The sequence below is a fragment of the Phyllostomus hastatus genome, unplaced genomic scaffold (assembly GCF_019186645.2).
Source record: "Phyllostomus hastatus isolate PE091 unplaced genomic scaffold, TTU_PhHast_1.1 phas_contig_137, whole genome shotgun sequence".
Taxonomy (NCBI): domain Eukaryota; kingdom Metazoa; phylum Chordata; class Mammalia; order Chiroptera; family Phyllostomidae; genus Phyllostomus; species Phyllostomus hastatus.
The window spans coordinates 14,147,750-14,165,452 of NW_025333583.1; the positions used below are offsets into that span (position 1 = coordinate 14,147,750).

At 36.2% G+C, this 17,703-nt stretch overlaps 1 protein-coding gene across 6 annotated transcripts in view; it reads left to right on the plus strand.

Moving 5' to 3' along the window:
- The window catches only part of ERBB4 (erb-b2 receptor tyrosine kinase 4), a 969,394-nt gene that overhangs the window by 942,323 nt on the left and 9,368 nt on the right, over nt 1–17,703 (plus strand). For 3 of the 6 annotated variants that reach the window (XM_045852658.1, XM_045852684.1, XM_045852669.1), the window contains 2 exons: nt 14,968–15,015; nt 15,790–16,087. In XM_045852658.1, coding sequence (XP_045708614.1) covers nt 14,968–15,015; nt 15,790–16,087 — 346 coding nt within the window. The remainder of the gene's footprint in view (nt 1–14,967; nt 15,016–15,789; nt 16,088–17,703) is intronic. The other 3 variants (XM_045852676.1, XM_045852701.1, XM_045852691.1) reach the window with 1 other exon arrangement.

Below are 17,703 nucleotides of genomic sequence, written 5' to 3' on the forward strand. Positions count from 1 at the left end.
AATCTGAATGATACCAGTGAGCAACCTGAGTGTTGGAAAATGCCTATAAAAACTGTAAATAAGAACCATAAGAATAAGGACCTATAAAATAATCATTTAGCGTGAACCACAAGAAAAGAAGGAGTTTGAATGAATTTTGAAGAACTGTGATCTGGAAGCATATTAACCCTGGCTCTGATGCCTGAGTGGAGTCATGGACTGAATGTTCTCTGCTAGAAAGGATATTCCCAGAATGCCTCTGGGTGGGCAGGGCGGCTGGTTGTGAGTAAACTGATTTCCTGTAAAGAATCAACTGTAAGAACCATCCTCTGGAGAGGATTGTGGGGAGCAGCAGTGTACAAATGGACTGAGATTTTAGTGCAGCTAGACAGGTCACTGGGAGTCGGGGTAGAACCTCTTTAAGAAAATGAATGCAAAAATAAAAATTAAAATCTTACTTTTTCAAAACTTATGAAATCACATGAACCTATGACTTGAGCCCTCTCCAGGCAATGCAATTGAGGGCCTGGAGTTTTAAGCTTTATGCTTTAAGCAAATTCGCTCTTAGTAAAGGTGAGGAAACATGCAGAAGACATGGCCAAGGTGAATGAATGTGTTCTTTCTTTCAAATAGCATGTTAGTGAAAGCTTCCTTTGGGGCTTCTCTGTTTAGAAACTCAAGATGATAGTGTGGGCAGGAAATTTAATATATAACAAAGAACCCTTTATTTATTGTGTTTCCTTCCTCCATTGAAGGAGGACAATCCAACATTTAAAAATATTATTTGTAAGCTGATAAACTCTTTATGTATGTCCACCTGACCATATGCTTAGGATGAGATTGCTACTTGTTTTTGCTTTTCTCTTGACCAGAATTTTCAAGCAGAAGAATATGAAGGTATTTCAAAGCAGATAATTCACAACCCAGGCTTGGAAATATCTTCTCCTGATTCATAATTGACCTGCAATATGCATTTGTATGACAACAGACTGGATACAAATCCTAAAAGTGCTGTCAGTGTGCGAATAATACTTCCAATTGCTGTTACCTGAACTTTTGATTGCCTTCCTTTCAATATGACTTGACGAGATCAGTCCTGGAACTGATCAAAATGTCCACTGCTCACTTGATTTTGCAAAATCTGAGCAAAAGCTACTAGTTATCTTTTAGATGCTTCAACAACAAAATTTGGGAGAATTAAGAGAATGAGATACTAATAAAGCTGGCTGGTTATATATTTAAGGACCTTGTTATCCTAAAAAATTATTCAGGTGACTTAGAAGCAGTATCTAAAACTCTTATACATATGTATAAATGGTAAAAAACAGTAAAGGCTCCTAGGAGAGACTAGAGTACCTAACAAAAAAGACATATGTCAAGAAAGACAACTGTACTTTTCTTTGTGATTATATTTGTGAGATCAAGTATTAATATTTCTTTTGTCAGGGCATAGCTTCCTCTTGGCTTCATATCTCCCTTTAAAAATGATAAATAATAATTGTGCCAGTGTATAATACAGGACAAAGTGGCCTCGGAGATATACCAGGGGCTTTTCTAATCTGTCTAGTACGTTTTGGTTGGTTGGTAGTCATCAGGAGAAGTCAGAGTTTAGAATATGTGGGAAGTTTAATCTATTTTATTTTTCCCCACTCCAAATAATTTATCCAATTATTTTAGGTTGCAAATCTAAGCACTTTTCTATAACAGCTATTTTCTTTCTGAGATATCTCTTTCTTAGAAATGTTTAGTATGCTTATAACATCTATAAAATGCTTCAAATTTTAATTTATTAAAGAGGCAGCACAGAGAAACTGTCTTTCCACCTAACAGGGTGAGAGATTTGAAACATTTCCTGCTTAACTATTTGTCTTTCTCAATGAGCCAACTTTCCCTGAAAAGATCAGCAATCGCAGGGAAGAAAAAAATTTATCTAAGCACATGTTCAGCACCGAGGACTTCTCCTTGATCTGTTGACAATGCCTCAGCATAAATTCTAAGACATTTCTTATTAGGAGTCTGTCTGGATGCATTCAAGTGTTCAGTAGAAGTGATTCAAGAAAGTCAAGGCCAACACGTACTCTGAAGAGATATGAATTTCTAATGTTTGTATTTTATTGACTTATACTGTCATCTTCTAAAGAAAACAAAAGTAATGAGGATTTTATTTCAGTTTTTCATAATCTGTACTGTTAGGTGGTTCTGTTAAATTAGTTAAGGATTTTATCATTGGACATTTAATATGCATCTCTCTGTGACTAAGTGGAAAAAGAATTCTTAAAGGCCTAGCTTTGCTTTATGGATGCACAAAGAACATTATATAATATTTTTTAAATTTTAAAGGAGTGTTTTACAATGATTTTCTGATGTACTAATTTATACACATTCAAATATAACTTGTAAATTATTTCTCACTATTTGTTTATATCCATAACACCAGTCATTTCTGACAGTTGTTTCATATGAAATGTGATTCTACATTTTCAAAAAACCTCTATTATCACACATGTAGTTGAATGAATACTTTTATTCTGATATATAAGAAATACATGCTTATTTGGTTTGCAGCATTTAGTATGGTTTTGTGTGAATGGTAACCAGACAAGTTAGCATTCAGCTATATTTTCTTTAACTTACTAGAAATAGTACGATGATGCACATGTATACAATACATTATTTTATTCAAATATATTTAACAGGATCAATAACCTATGATACTCGCAAAGCAGGCAGGACAGACATTCCTCTCCCCGTTTTATAGATGAGAACACTGAGCTTTGAGAAATCTTACGTACAGCAACAGAGCTGTCGGGTGGCCTTGCTCTTCCCTCGGGTGCAGCCTCTTCTGTTTCTAGCAACCCACACTCAGTAATGTTGACTTAGGATTTTAATTTCTTAGAACATTGATTTTCTATGATGTTCAGCCACAATTATCTTAAACATGTTTTATGAAAAATGTAAAATGATTCTTCCCTAGGAGCATCTCTGTTATACAACACAGTGTAGAAATACAGGTGGATGGTAGGGAACACTTAGAAAAAGATACTTGTAGGGATTTGTGTTTGATTTTATGAGCCAAAACTACACTTTCCATCTGCCTACAGGCAATTTATCCTCAAGGTCTGTCTTTCATTTTGTTCTTAGTTAACAATTTATGCTCTTCAGGAATAAAGCTGAAGCCTGAGCTTTCTAGACCTCCACAGCATTAGAAGATACAGAGACATCTCCAGGGAGTGCTGTCATCCTAGTGATAGAATCCTGAAGTCTTATAATGAGATGTGAAATGCCCATTGCATTTGGAAACATGCACTATTGATAAGAATACTATTTTTTCTTACCATTAGAATTAAGATTTCAAACAATAACTCTAATAAATAGTAACTGATTGACAGAAAGAGTGAGTGTAGTAGATGAGATAAAATATTCACAGAATTGTTCTAGGGTTCAATTTCAACTTAGGACTCACCTGGAGTATCTGCAGAGTAAGACGTGTGTAATATATAATTTGAGGAGAATAAAATCCTATAATCTTTAAAATATATCTGAATGGTGGTATGGAGTCCCTGAGATTCACATTGACAGAGACACTCTTTGGGTTTAATGTATCTTCCCCTGTATCCACCCTTTGACTCAATAGACCTTTACTGAACATTCACCATATCCCTGTCCCTAGCCTGTACCAAGTGTCAATAATAGGATGGTAAATTGGAGTAAGTATCCTCCTAAGTAGGTTTAGAGTATGAGAAAAAGACATACTAATGAAGTAAATGAACAATTAAAATACAGTTGGTAAATTATTCATGAGGTGTACATAAGTTCTTGATAAATATTTTTGAAGCAATAATTAAATGTCATCCCTGCAATGATTTTTTTCCATGGGACCAACCTATAATCAAGGCAGAGAAGCTAGAACAAGCACTGCAGACACAATTGGCTCTTGGGTTGGGGCCTGGCAGTGAGAGAGGTACTGGACCATCCTGGTAGCCGAGGGAGCTAGAAGTGAAGCTGGAGAAATTGGCAAAGACAATGGCTACCAAATGCCTTAAATGCCACAAGAAACTGAAACTTGATTTAGTCTGAGGCAACAAGGGATATCATAGTTTTGTGAGCAGAATGGAGAGTGCATACTAGAACGAAGTGGAGGGAAAGACTAAGATTGAGGTGACCCATTAGGTAACTATTGAAGCACTGTAGTCAAGAAATTGTGTCATAATCAAGTTTATCACATGGGCCTATTGTTGCTAAAGAGTCCTGGTTTGCTCCTATCATCCTGGTTTAATTATTAATAGCACTTTCTCTTACACTCAAAGCATTCTTTTTAGCATAATAAATTACATGACACCTTAACCACCACCAAGATAGTGTCAATATGGATGGAGAGAATGGTTGGATTCTCAAGGTGTTAAGACATTAGAATAGACAGACCTTGGATGCTCTGAAAGGAAGAGTGAAATAGAGGAATCAAAGATGAAACTATGATATTTGACTAGCATAAGTAGAGAAATTGTTAATACCATTCACCAAGCCCAGAAAGATAAGAGAATTAGATATGATATAGGGAGAATAGATGCTCATTTCAGTTTTGGAAATATGCCATTTGAAATGCCATGGGACATTCCAGTTGAGAAGTCAGGCCAATAGTGGACCATATGGGTAAGGATTGGTACTCAATAGTTCAGTGTTACTTACTGCAGCATCATTTTGATCTCCTAACACCAGTAGGAGAAAAACCGCCCACACTAATCAGTCTAAATGGATGCTCTGTGGCCAGCCAGAGCCAAATCCCTCAAGAAAGGGTAAGAGTGTACTAGATAAGAGTGTTTGAAGTGTGAGTTACTGACTCAAAATATTACCTCTTTGGTGGGATGAAGATGTAGATATAGCCTCATTTCCTATAGAACCAGGGCAGGAATCAGTGGGCCCTGGAGGCTCTTAGGCAGAAGTAAAGAATCATGGGTCTGCAACTGAGAAGTCAACCGTGGTGAGGAGATGTTGAGATTAGACTTCACCTGGTTTCCAGTTCCACCTGGGTTGCCTGTGAGTCAATTAGGCAAACATAATAGGGATACCAAATAGATCTTTTTCTACCCATAATAAATCATCAAAATGCTTTTGTAATTAGACCTAGAAATTTTTGCTTGTTAGTAACTAGCTGTATGACCTTGAGGAAAGTCACTTGCACCTCTATTACCTTAGAGGAAAATAGAGTGTAATTGGCTGATTTCAAGCGTCCAGTTAGATTTAAACTAGATTCTCTTTGTTTGAGACCTATTTTACATTCCCCCCCTTTATATTTTATTAAAGGTTTAGCCATTTTAGAACTTAAAAGGAAATTATTAAGACTGTGGTCCTAGATAATCTAGGTTGACTTTGGCAGCAAAGAACATAAATAGAAAACTTAGAAGTAATGGCCATTTTTTTTTATTTTAGGAAATTCCAAAGTGGTATTCAAATAGATGCAGGAATTCTTTGTATATTTTCTTTTTCCTTTTTATATGCAACAAAATGATATTTGGGGTCTTTTTTAAAATAGTAAAAACTGCTTAAACTATGATCAACAGTAGCTCTTGGGGAGAGCTCGTTTCTCTTGGGGTGCTTCCTTCAATCTGATACTCATTTTGGCTCAGCTCAGTTGTAAATACCAGCCTGTTTCCGTGAAATGTAACTGGTGTTTGCTCTGGGCTGATGGGACAGCCATGTGCTGTTTGCTCTGTCAGTGGCTGTACCCTAGTATCCACAGTACATTATTCAGAGAGGCTCACACCAACCAGCTGTCCTAATTCCAGGTGGACTGTTAGAAATCTTGTTACTTACAGCAACAGCTGTGCCACCTGGTAGCTTAAAGCACAGTAGTTGGATGAATCAACCACTGTTACAAATTCACTTTTTATCTTGTAACAGTTTGCATAAAACTAGCATAACTGAAGATACTTCCAGCCTCATCCTTACTGAAATGACATGAACACCAAAACCTTATCCATATTATGTGAAGTAGTTTGCTTGTCGCCAGCACCTATCATTTAAGACACTGAATCAATTCTAAATGCCAAAATGAGATCTATAAAGTATGCAGTTCTGTTTTCAATATTATTTATTGTCCATCTCTCACGGCACAAACTGTACCTTTTACAATGTTTACATTCTCACACATAGATTGGTCTAAATACTGTCATTATTATTTTGAATATATAATAAAACTGCTCAAACTTGGATTATTCCTAAGGAGGAGGTTAAATATGGAATATTTTACTATTGCCTTATTACTTAAAAGTAAATAAAATGACTCCAAATAACCACTAAGCAAACATTTCTAGGTAGAATACTCCTGTATATAGTGTTTTAGTGAAGAAGAGTCATTTGCTGATGAACAACATCCATGTGTGAAAAATGTAAAAACAGCAAAAACAAGCCTACAGATGAGTTAACATCCTATAAAAGAAAATGTCTTAGTTTGAGGGGGGTGAGTAAACCTTTGCTCTCTGGTTTTAAACTATTCATTTTCTTAGGGTGTGCATGACTACACATGCATATTCATGCACACACATGAACACACATATACACAAAGCCTAAAGCTGTGATTTAAATAACTCTTCCCCATAGTACAAATGGAAACACAGAGGCTGGGGCAAAAGTAGGTTTACAGTTGTGAGTACACTAACCAGAGGTTGTTCTTGTCTTATTATTTATTAATTACTGTCTTATTTTCCATATGAACAACTACAAACTTACTTTGCCCCACCCTGTATTATACCCAGGACAAGGCATAGCATTTCAAATTCTAAAGTAAAGGCATTCAAAACTCAGAATGTTTATAGTTTTCTTTTTTCTCATCCTTAGCTCAAGCCTACCCTGTAAGTTATTTAATTTTTCAAACTATTTCTGTAATCCCAATATATCTTCTCATTATATGAGTATAGTTATAGATAGACATAAACACTATTAAGGTCAAAAATGGTCAACTGACTAGAAGCATACATATATTCATTTTTTTAATAACTGACTTTTATAGGTAGAATATTTAATGTACTCCCTCTCTATGGAAGGCAGTCTTGTTTTGTGAGTAAAGAATCATTTCAGTAAACTCTGCTTTTAATTAATCTGTGCATGGACAGCTTTAACATGTAGTATTTAACATTATTGGGCTATTGCTTTCATAAAACTTATACCCTATTAGAGAAGAAAAATTGATATATAATCAAGCTTCATTAAATTCACTTTATGAGTTTATCAATTAAAAACAAATACCACAGTGGTTAAGGCCAATCTTTTCAGCTGTGGTAAAGATTATTTTTTAAAAAACGTAAAAAAAATGAACCTCAAAATCTCTCAAACTCCCTTTTTATCATTTATTAAAGCCAATTTGAAGCTGTAAGGTATAACTGGATGTGCATTAGGTGGGGTCCCAGGGGACCCTGTTTCAGGTACTGTCAGTCTTGTCACTTGAAAAATAACCTGACCCCTTAAGAAGATTAGTGTCTCCATCTGTCAAATGAAAAGTTTAAATTATAAAATTTTATTTCAAAGTCGTATGTTTAATGCTCAGTATCTAAACATCATCTTACCTTCCAGAACATACAATTATATGTAGCATATAGGCTAAGATTATTCATATATATTCCACTTGGGGAAAAAAAAGAATAAAAAAAGAAAAAGTGATTAATGTACTTTGAAAAGATTTATGTAAGAAAATTTATAAGATGCCATTGCTGTAATGCTAATCACATTTTACAATATTTAACAATTAGTTTTGTGGGCTTAAGGCAGAATATTCATTTTACATACTAATAATTTGATAAATTGGAAATGAACTTCCTCATTACCTGTTCTATAAAGCCCCATTCCTCTTTTCAGAGTTGAGTAAACTAAAGACCCAAGAGGTTAAGGAATTTGTTAGCAGCTCCACAGCTTAGTGGGAAAAAGTTTCAGAATACAACCCTAGGTGTACAAGGACCTCATAAAGTCTTATTCAAAGTTTTTGGAACTTTTACCTTGAAAAGATTCCTAGCCTCAATGAATTGTTCACGCATTGACTAAGAAGTCTGCATTATGTAGCGCTCAGGACGTTGGATAAAAAGCACTTAAGCAAAGAGACAGACAACTTCAAGTCTTCACTTAAAGACTTGACCAACCTACCCAAGAATTTGGACCTATTAAAGACTAAATAAGTTTATTCTAACTCTTAAATGAATATATTGCAATTGAACTTAATATTTTTAAAAATAAGTTTAAAAATTTTAGGAAAAAAGGGCTCTACCCTTTCTCACTGAAAAGAACTATTGTGAGGCCTTTAAGAAATCTAGAAGTGTTCCTTCTTAAATTCTAGCTAAATGGGTTAATAGGTAGCTAAATGATCATTAGGAAAAGGATCAAATATCACAACTGTCTTGTGGTAAAAAATATAGCACCCAAAAGAAAATTTCCAGGAAGAAACAAAAAAAAATGTTTAGAATTTGCACCAGGGTGAAGAGATAAATTCCATGTGATTACTGATCTCCAGAATGGTGACAAAATTCTTATTGCTTGTCTTGAATGAAGAAGCTAAGGAATGTTGGCACTAACATAAAATCATCTGTATACCCTCTCTTTGGTGACTGTGTTAATATGTTCTTTGACTGCATCATATAATATGAGCAGAGACTTAAAGCAGAAATGTTGAAAGTGAGGAATTTTCAGTTTTATTTTGTCAACTCATCTAGCCATGAATATTTTAAAGGGAAATATCCTCTTGTTCTATGATATTTAGAAATAGTATAGAAATAACTGGCTAGGGACACAGCAGCTTACTTATCCTTACTCAACAGGAAAAGGAATTTACTGACTAAGTTCTGGACTAGGAACAATCAATTCATAAGCTAGCATGCTGCCATGGCAAATCATTGTGCTCTGCGGTTCTAGAAAAGCATCTCCTCCTGCTTCAGGGCTGGCTTTGCCCTTGGCAAAGTAGGGAAATGTGTGTGTGTTTATGTACACACACGTATATGACTATGGTTTTAGATCAATGAGAAAAAACTTAAAGTCTCTTTTTCATCTTAAATCATGTGGTTAATTAAAATGCAAATAAGCTAGGAGGGGCAATACAGTAAAGTATTATCAGTATTTTATAGCTAATGCTGGTGAGTTTTTCAAATTCTTCCTTGAGATTAGTTTTACCCAAGAAAGAGAAACCGTGAGAATTTAGCTGACAGAGGGTCCAGGTACTGTTCAGGGACAAAGGGAGGGCAAGGGAACGATGAAACAGAAATGCTGTAGTCAAACTCTACACGTGGCATAAAAAAGGGTAATAGATTCAGAGAGCCGCCTGTGGCCACGTGTACAAGGGAAGAATTTTTAACTCCCCTGATCCCGTTTTCTCATGAGTACAATGGGCGTTGTAAGTTTTAATAATGATATTTACCTTAAAACTTTATAAAAATTAATAAAACCTAAAATAGTCTGGGACATGAAGTGGGTACATGATACATATTAGGTTCGCTTGCTATTTATCAATTTCCCTAAGAGTAGTCATATATTCATCTATAAAAAAGATGTTATAAATAAAGAAACTTCGAGAACTGCATTAATGTTTATAAAAGGCAGCATGTCCATATAATTTCGGAAGTCAATTGACTCTCATTTATATTTACTTATGCCTTTTATAGCTTTCATTTATCAAAAATAATTTTCAGTAATAGAGTAGATGAGACACCTGAGAAAAATTAAATGTTCTAGTGTTCCTGGTGGAAGTGGAGCTTTTTCACGGGATCCTGAGGAAAGCATTGTATGGACCCACGCATGGGAGATTATGGTGTGGCAATATTTATTTGGGTGGAAATGGAAGGCTGCCCTGTGTCCCATATCCCTCTATCCCGCCATGGAAAAAGTCCACCTGTGTTTTCAGCAAGGCTGAAACCAAGGCCAGTGTCCAGAGTTCCTTGTTCATATTATAGCTTAGTCCTTTGCAGCCTGCAGGCAGCTGTTAAGTGGTCTTAGTCCCCATACAGGTAGCTTAGCACCGTTCCTGGAACTGCAGCTGCACCGCTGTACCCAGGCTCCCACCTGGAGCCTGAGTTTGGAGTCCGCACAGCTGCCAGCTGCATGGCTGCAAGATGTGCATGGTTACTGTGGAGAAAATGCATGAACAATGGAGCTAGTGTGTGTTTCTGGGGGAAAGGAGAAAGCTGTTAAGCTGTGCTATGTTATCTTAAGCTTGGGAAGAACCAGGAGCTTTTTCAGAATAACCCACCAGCTTCCCAAGATTTGGGGGCTTCTGATGGGTCCACCTGATGGCGAATTGATCCTTTTCTCAGGATAGACTGACAGGCACCCATGGTCATGATTTTGGTTCCTATTGCACGTGCTTTCCTCCCCCGGCTCCCTGATTACAACTGGGTACTAGAGGGAGGTCAGTGCTCCTGGGGGGATTTCCTATCCGCTCCAAGGAGACTCCCGTGAGCACCAGTTCTCTGGAGTGTTGAATGAGTCTATTTATGCTGTAGCTTCATAGTGAAGCCATCAGCTCATGCTCCTCGGACCATTAGGCTCAACAGTGTCTGATTCCCTTTAGTTTCTTCCTTCATTAATAACTAGCTAACTACCTACAGCAACACTAGGGTTAGTGAAAAGTGAACAAAGAATAAGAGCCCAAGTTAATACTCAGCTGGATCATAGCATTACTGTTATCTGTTTATTACAATATGATATCATTATATATTTTATTTATTATACCATTAATATTAATTTACTTATTTTGTTGGTGTGTATAAAAACCTAGTTTCTTTTAAAAATCAGTGTTCCACATAATCAGACCAAACAGAGAAATAAATATGTTAATGAATAAACACATCAATAAATAGACAAAAAACATCTTGTGTAATGTATGTGTATAATCTGGGTGTGCATATGTAAGCCAGCTGCCTGGATTCAATAGGCTTACCCCATTCCTTACTGGTGTTTCGTGTATGAACGCATTTTGTTTATTTTCTTCTGGTTTTCCTATGAAAATTGAAGATTCTAAATCTGGATGCATCAAGAATTATACCTAATGCAGAAAACATTTAGTCTGTCAGCTGTCTGACCTGTGAAAATATAAAAATACTGATCAGAGTGTTAAGAATATATGTCAGGGAGGATAAAAGGTTGAGAACCCTTAATAGTTATGCTGTGGAAGTGTCTAGGTAATAAATTAGCGCTGATACATTGGCAACATCTTACAGAGATAGATTCCATTTCTGTTAAAAGGATTTGGAGCATTTCTTGGCCCTAGAAACTTCAATCCAATAGTTAATATTGATAGTGACAAGTATCTGAGGATTAGAAAAACTGTCAATCATTAACAACATATGTAATTTAGATAGAAGTCAGGCATTAAGCTTGTGATATTATTTTAAGAAGATAGATCTGTATGATATTTTTAAAAACTATCATAAGGCAGTTCATCTGGAAATTTAAAATTTCCCAGAAACAATATTAAGTAATACAATATTTTAACTAAAACAACAAATATGACAAACAGCGCATGTCATAAGACAAAGGTTCAAATCTTTATTATTCAAGCGAAAAGTCAATTTTAGGACATGATGTATGTAAAAGTTCTTTTAACACTGCATTTGATATATTTGCTGACATTTGCCTTCTCTATAACCTCTGGCATTTGAGTCCAAGTTAATCATACAATGTTCCAGTGGCATGGCAACAAAATTAAACTTGACTCTCTCCGTCACCCTTACAAATCCCCCCACCAGGAAAAAATCTCCCTATCACCTGCCAGCTCATAACCCTCCTCCCTCTATCTGTATCCTGCTGCCAGTAAACCCCCTCACCAGCTAAGTGAACAGATGTACCCGGTGCTGCTTCCCGGAGCTCCGCAAAGCCGGCCTTTGATGGACAGCAGAAAGTGGCACAACGGAAAAAACAAAAGCCTTTTAACAGAGAGTGCTGCTTTGTTCTGCTTGGAACATTAAGGTCACTCCAGCTCACTCTGGCTGTGGGGATCTTAATTTTTGCTCAACCAATTTACTTGCAGCTGTCATTCTTCCCAAAATTAAAGTTCAGCTCTTCGAGTTGGGGGGAATCAGAGGGTGGGGAGCGGGTGGCAGGCAATGGAAGAGCTTGTTGCAAAGTAAAAACAGCAAAAACAAGTAAAATCTGCCTTGGCTCTCAAGTACAAAAAGTTATTTTCAAAGCCTATAAATTATGACATAGCGATTAACATGTAATTTAAATATATTTAAACAACAATTATATCACATTCCCAGCCCAGCTAATTGGCCTCACAGATGTTCCCTTGTAGCAGCATTGCCCTTCCAGGGGGAAAGAATGAGGTGCTTTTTATCATGGAAAACAGAAAAAAAGAAAAAAACAAATGGAAAAGAAAATGAAAACAGAACCATAAAAAGCAGCCAGTAACCTTAAAAAGCAATGAATGCTAAAGGGACTTTGCTTAGCATTTTTTCTACTTTAATGCTAGAAAAAGCATTTAAAACTAGAAAAAGCATGACACCACCCCTATTGCTGTGATGGCATCTGGCAGTCTATCCAGACAGAGTTGGCGGGCAGCTGACAGAGAGACTTGTCAAAGCAGGGACAGCGGAAGCATTCTAATGTGGCAGGACCTTACTTCCTGTCCTGGAACAGACTCAGTGCTGGAGCTCTAGTTATTTTTAATGCAACACCTTTATAACTGAAGGCGGTCCAGCCCAGATAATGATTATAGATAATAAAGCATTTCCTGGTGAAGAATGACTTGTGAGTTATTCCTTTGATCATTTCTTTCTCAAGTTTTTTAAAATGTAAAATGTGCAGAAGTCAAGGCTGTTTCCTTGAGCTGTGATTCTAGTCAAACATGACTTAGTACAGTGACTCCTGCAGCTAAGAGGTCAAAGGAATACTAGTAATTACTAATATTTTATTATACCTTACCTCCTAATATGTAATCACTGTATTGAAATAAATTCACACCAACCTCATTCTCTGCTTGCCTTTTCTTCTAACAATCTCAGGTAATGTTTGACAGCACAGTGTAAATTGCAAAAGGCTGGTGACTATGTTTCTCTTAGTGCATCCTGATATCTCCAGCATCTACCACAGTTCCTGGGCTTTCATTGTAGAGAATGACTACATGTTTGTTAAATGTTTGCTAAATAACGAGAGCTTAATGTGATACAGTCAAAGGTTTGTAGTATAATAAAGTTCTACCAGTCAATTATCCTATTTCTTATACCATCTCCTATTTTATGTAACACTGAACTATATAGAAAATTCCTTTCTCAAAATATATGAACAATATATTTGACTTCATATCTTTCTAAAAGATCACAAAATATTATCTATATTTTAGGTAATGCAGAGAATAAGTAAGCATTTTAAAATGCTTCTTGATGAGTACCTGTGGCATTTTAATTGCTTGACTTTAAAAATCCAGTTTAGCAGGTGTGAAGGTTTAAATTTGATATAGTCTCTACATTTGCGCTAGCCTACAAAGTTTGTTTATAAACACTAACTTATTCTGCCTACACTAAGAATGAGCTAGAGAGACCAAGAATGAGAATGAAGGCCTGACATGTTTCATGACTGACCACATGGCTTATAACCGGGACTGGAGCTCACAGCTTCTAGCAAATCATGAGACAGTCAATCTATTTAATGTGCAACACCACCTTCTATCATTGCTTTTTAACTGTATCTCTAACTTTTCATGTCAAAATGTTCAATGTGTTGTCAACTTATGTTATTGGAGAAGGAAAGAGATAAGTATTTTCTATGCCATCATATAAGTGACTCATTTATGGGGAAAATTAAAATGTTCAGATCTCAGAGGTCTGAAACCTATCCCTTGATTAGTCCAATAGACTAAGTAATATCTGGTTGTGACCAATGTATATTAGAAAGTTCAACACCATGAGATCATATTCTTCTTAGATTGTTTTATGAATCTCTAAAGTGTAAAACCATTGACCTGGAATAATATTTACCTATATATGACTTTGTCTCTGAGGTTTATTGTAGTTATCTCTGTTCACTCAGAGACAGAATGTAGAGAATACAAGCTTGATGAAATGGGCTGTTTTTATTTTCCTGTTATCTGTAGTACCTAAAAAAGTGCCTGACACATAGACAGTAGGTTCTCAAAAAATGCATTTAATGAATAAATTTATATATGTATTTTTATTTAAAAACAAAGTTGCTGTTTATACAATCCTGTATACTTACCTGAAGGAACAGTATCTTTAATGTTTTGTCATATTTTTATACCTACTTTTACTAAGGCCATAGGCTGCATAGAATATTAAGCTGTAAGAATATAGCTTTTGTGTTTTTTTGACAGAAATCTGATTTTAACTGATTCTAAATAAATGGAACTAATGTATGTAAAGCATGTTTCCAGGAAAGAAATTGATTTTCCAAGTTTCCTCCTGTTTCTTAACTTAAAAAAAGAAATGAAACTAAAAAGGAAAGAATGTGTACCTTTTTATAAGGAGAGGCTAACAAGTTGACCCTTTGCTGAAATGGTGAAAAATAAATGTAACTTGATAGAAAAAAATTTATTCCAGGCAAATTGAAATCCGCTTCTATCTCCTTCGAGATAAGGTCTTTTTATAAGAGAAAAGTTGGTGCTGTGGCATGTGGCCATTCCAGTCATTTAACATCAACATAGAAACAAAGAAAACTGTTCCTTGTCTGCAATTACAGTTTACTGTTTATTGTTTTCCCCTTTCTTCTAGGGTTAATCAGAGAAATATTCATTGTCAACCTAATTTTTAATCCATTTTCTATAATCCTTTTCTATATACTTTTCCTTTTCAGGGAGGAATTAAAATATCCAATTTCCTGAAAATTCATAAATAAACTCTCTTGTCGTCAGAGTGCAAACAATTTTACCATTTAGCAAACTTCACTGTTGTGCATGGTTTTCTCTCTGGTTCATACAACTCATGTGGCTTTTCTTTTTCTTTCTTGTTTCCCCATTCATATACCTCTTATTACATCCATCATTCCATTTTTCTTTCCTATTAGAGTGAAATTGGACACAGCCCTCCTCCCGCCTACACCCCCATGTCAGGAGTAAGTACTTCACAACCAGTCTTCCTCTTTTAGGACTTCGGTCTTTGCTCACCGTGTTTCCTCTCTCGTGTCTCCCCATTATGTCCTCATTTTGCCTTTGCCAACAGTGAGTTAAGAATTCGCTGTAGATTGTGTAGCTGTCTTTGTAGACATATTTTACTTCAGTAGATAAACTAAAATTGAGATTTCATGCATCAACAGTAGCTATTGATTTTACCTGGGCTCATAACTTATGCTTCTAGGTGAGAAAACCAGTTATCTTTACTTCCATGATTATAGGTCATATGCTAAAACGTCAGCATCTCAGTGGTGGTTCTCCAAGTCCCGGAGACTCAAAGTCGTGGCAACCACAGAACAGAATGCAACAAATAGCACCACTCAAGTGGCATCACTGTGCTTCTGTTCTTAATGGCAACTGTCTATAATGAATGATGTTGCTATTTGTCATGAAAATTCATTTCAAATATTATATCAAACATGGGCAATTGTGGGGAAAATGTGAACTATGTTCTATTAGATCAGGTGGTAGGTGCTTAGTAAAATTAAAAATATATATTTCCAAATTGCTTATCCATGATTTAATTTTTAAGAAAAATGGAAAGTTTAAGTGTTAGTCTGTAACTCAAACCTATGAGCCATTAGGAAAATAAGCTAAAAAAAAATATGACTTTTTTTCTGAAAGAGATGCTTTCATATCTTTTTGGTTTTTAACATTCATTTTTACAACCATTCCTAACAATGACTTTTGTCCAAATGTGTCTCTACTATCGACAGAACCAGTTTGTGTACCGAGATGGGGGTTTCGCCGCAGAACAGGGCGTGCCCGCGCCCTACAGAGCGCCGACCAGCACCATCCCAGAAGCTCCTGTTGCTCAGGGGGCCACTGCTGAAATTTTCGATGATGCCTGTTGCAATGGCACCCTACGCAAGCCAGTGGCACCCCATGTCCAAGAGGACAGCAGCACCCAGAGGTACAGTGCTGACCCCACAGTGTTTGCCTCGGAGCGGAGCCCACGAGGAGAACTGGATGAAGAAGGTTACATGACCCCCATGCGAGACAAACCCAAACAAGGTACACGCAGCATGTTCAGAAATGATTGCCATCCTACATTCACATCCATCAAAATAAGCAAAGTATAGAAGGGATATTCTCCGGCCACTGGACAATGTACCATCTGTGACCTAGAAAAGACCTTGGCTGCTGCCATTCATGCTGTACTGTCTGAATCAGCAGCAACCACAGCAATTATGGGTTTTGGTTTTTTTTTAGAAATCAGAAATCTCAGGCCCCACCTGGGTAGTAACCTGAATTTTAACAAGATCCCCAGGTATTTTTTAAATATGATTAAGTCTGAAAAGCACTAACCTAAAGATATCTTTATTGAAATATTTAAATGAGGAAGCATATCACAAGATGTCAGAACCATTGTTTTATCAGACTTATTGTAGAGGTTGTAAAGACTGGTATGTTGGCAAAAAGTGTCTAAAGCTTTGAATTGCACCAATAAAATATTTGGTTGACTCATTAAAATGGTGTCATTTAAATAACCTTGTTTATTAGAGGAAATTATGATTTATTCTATGACACATTTCAAAAATTAAAGTTCTAACCCTGTATACACTTATATGCATACCGTCACATCTGGAAAATATTCATAGTTCGTGGTTTTACAAAGCATAGCAATAGCATTGCAGTTGCTCCCTCTTACCCACTGTTTTGCTTTCCATGGTTTTAATTACCCAAGCTCTGAAAATATTAAATGAAAAATTTCAGAAACAAAGAATGCATAGGTTTTAAAGTATATGCCCTTCTGAGCTGTGTGATAAAATCTCACCCCACCCTGCTCTCTCCCACCCAGGGTGCATATCCATGCCATATACACTCTCTGCTCCTTAGTTACTTAGTGGCCATCTAGGTTGTCAGATTAACTGTCACTGTCTCACAGTGCTTGTGTTCAAGTCAAGATCCTTAATCTACTTAGTTATTTCTGCAAAGTACAAGAGTAGTGATGTTGGCAAATTGGATGTCAAGGGAAAGCCATGAAATGCTTTGTTCAAGTGAAGAGTTATGTACATACAGGAAAAAAAAAACTGTGTATACAGGGTTCCCTACTACCCACACTTTCAGGCATCCACTGAGGGTATTGGAATGTACCACCAATGGATGACAGTGGTAGAGATGTTAAACATCCAAGTCAAGTAACATTTCCATTTTAAAAGTCCCTTTCCTTCTACATTAATGGCATCATAAAAAGAGGGTGGATGTTATTAAAAGCTGACCATGTCTCAGCATCTTCAGTGTCAATAGTAAACTATATTTTAAGACTCTGTGTGAGGGCCCATTATGTCCTGTAATAGATGGTTATATTCACATTTATAAACTGCAATTTATGGTTCCTTAAATACATATTGTAAATAGCCTATTATAATAAATACATCTAGCTATATAGACATATTCCTTTTACCTGATGTTTATGTTATAATATATGATGTTTTTGTATAGTAATGACACAAATATAGGCTTTCAGAAGAGTCGGCAGATCCCCCTGACAGTGGAATATTCAATGGGAGGAGTCTCAACTCAACCATGGAGTTACTACTCTATGTATAACTGCATGGGTACACAAGTCTGAATTAAGATAATAAGTAGATTCCATTGAGAAAAGGTACATAAATCTTCAAAGAGAA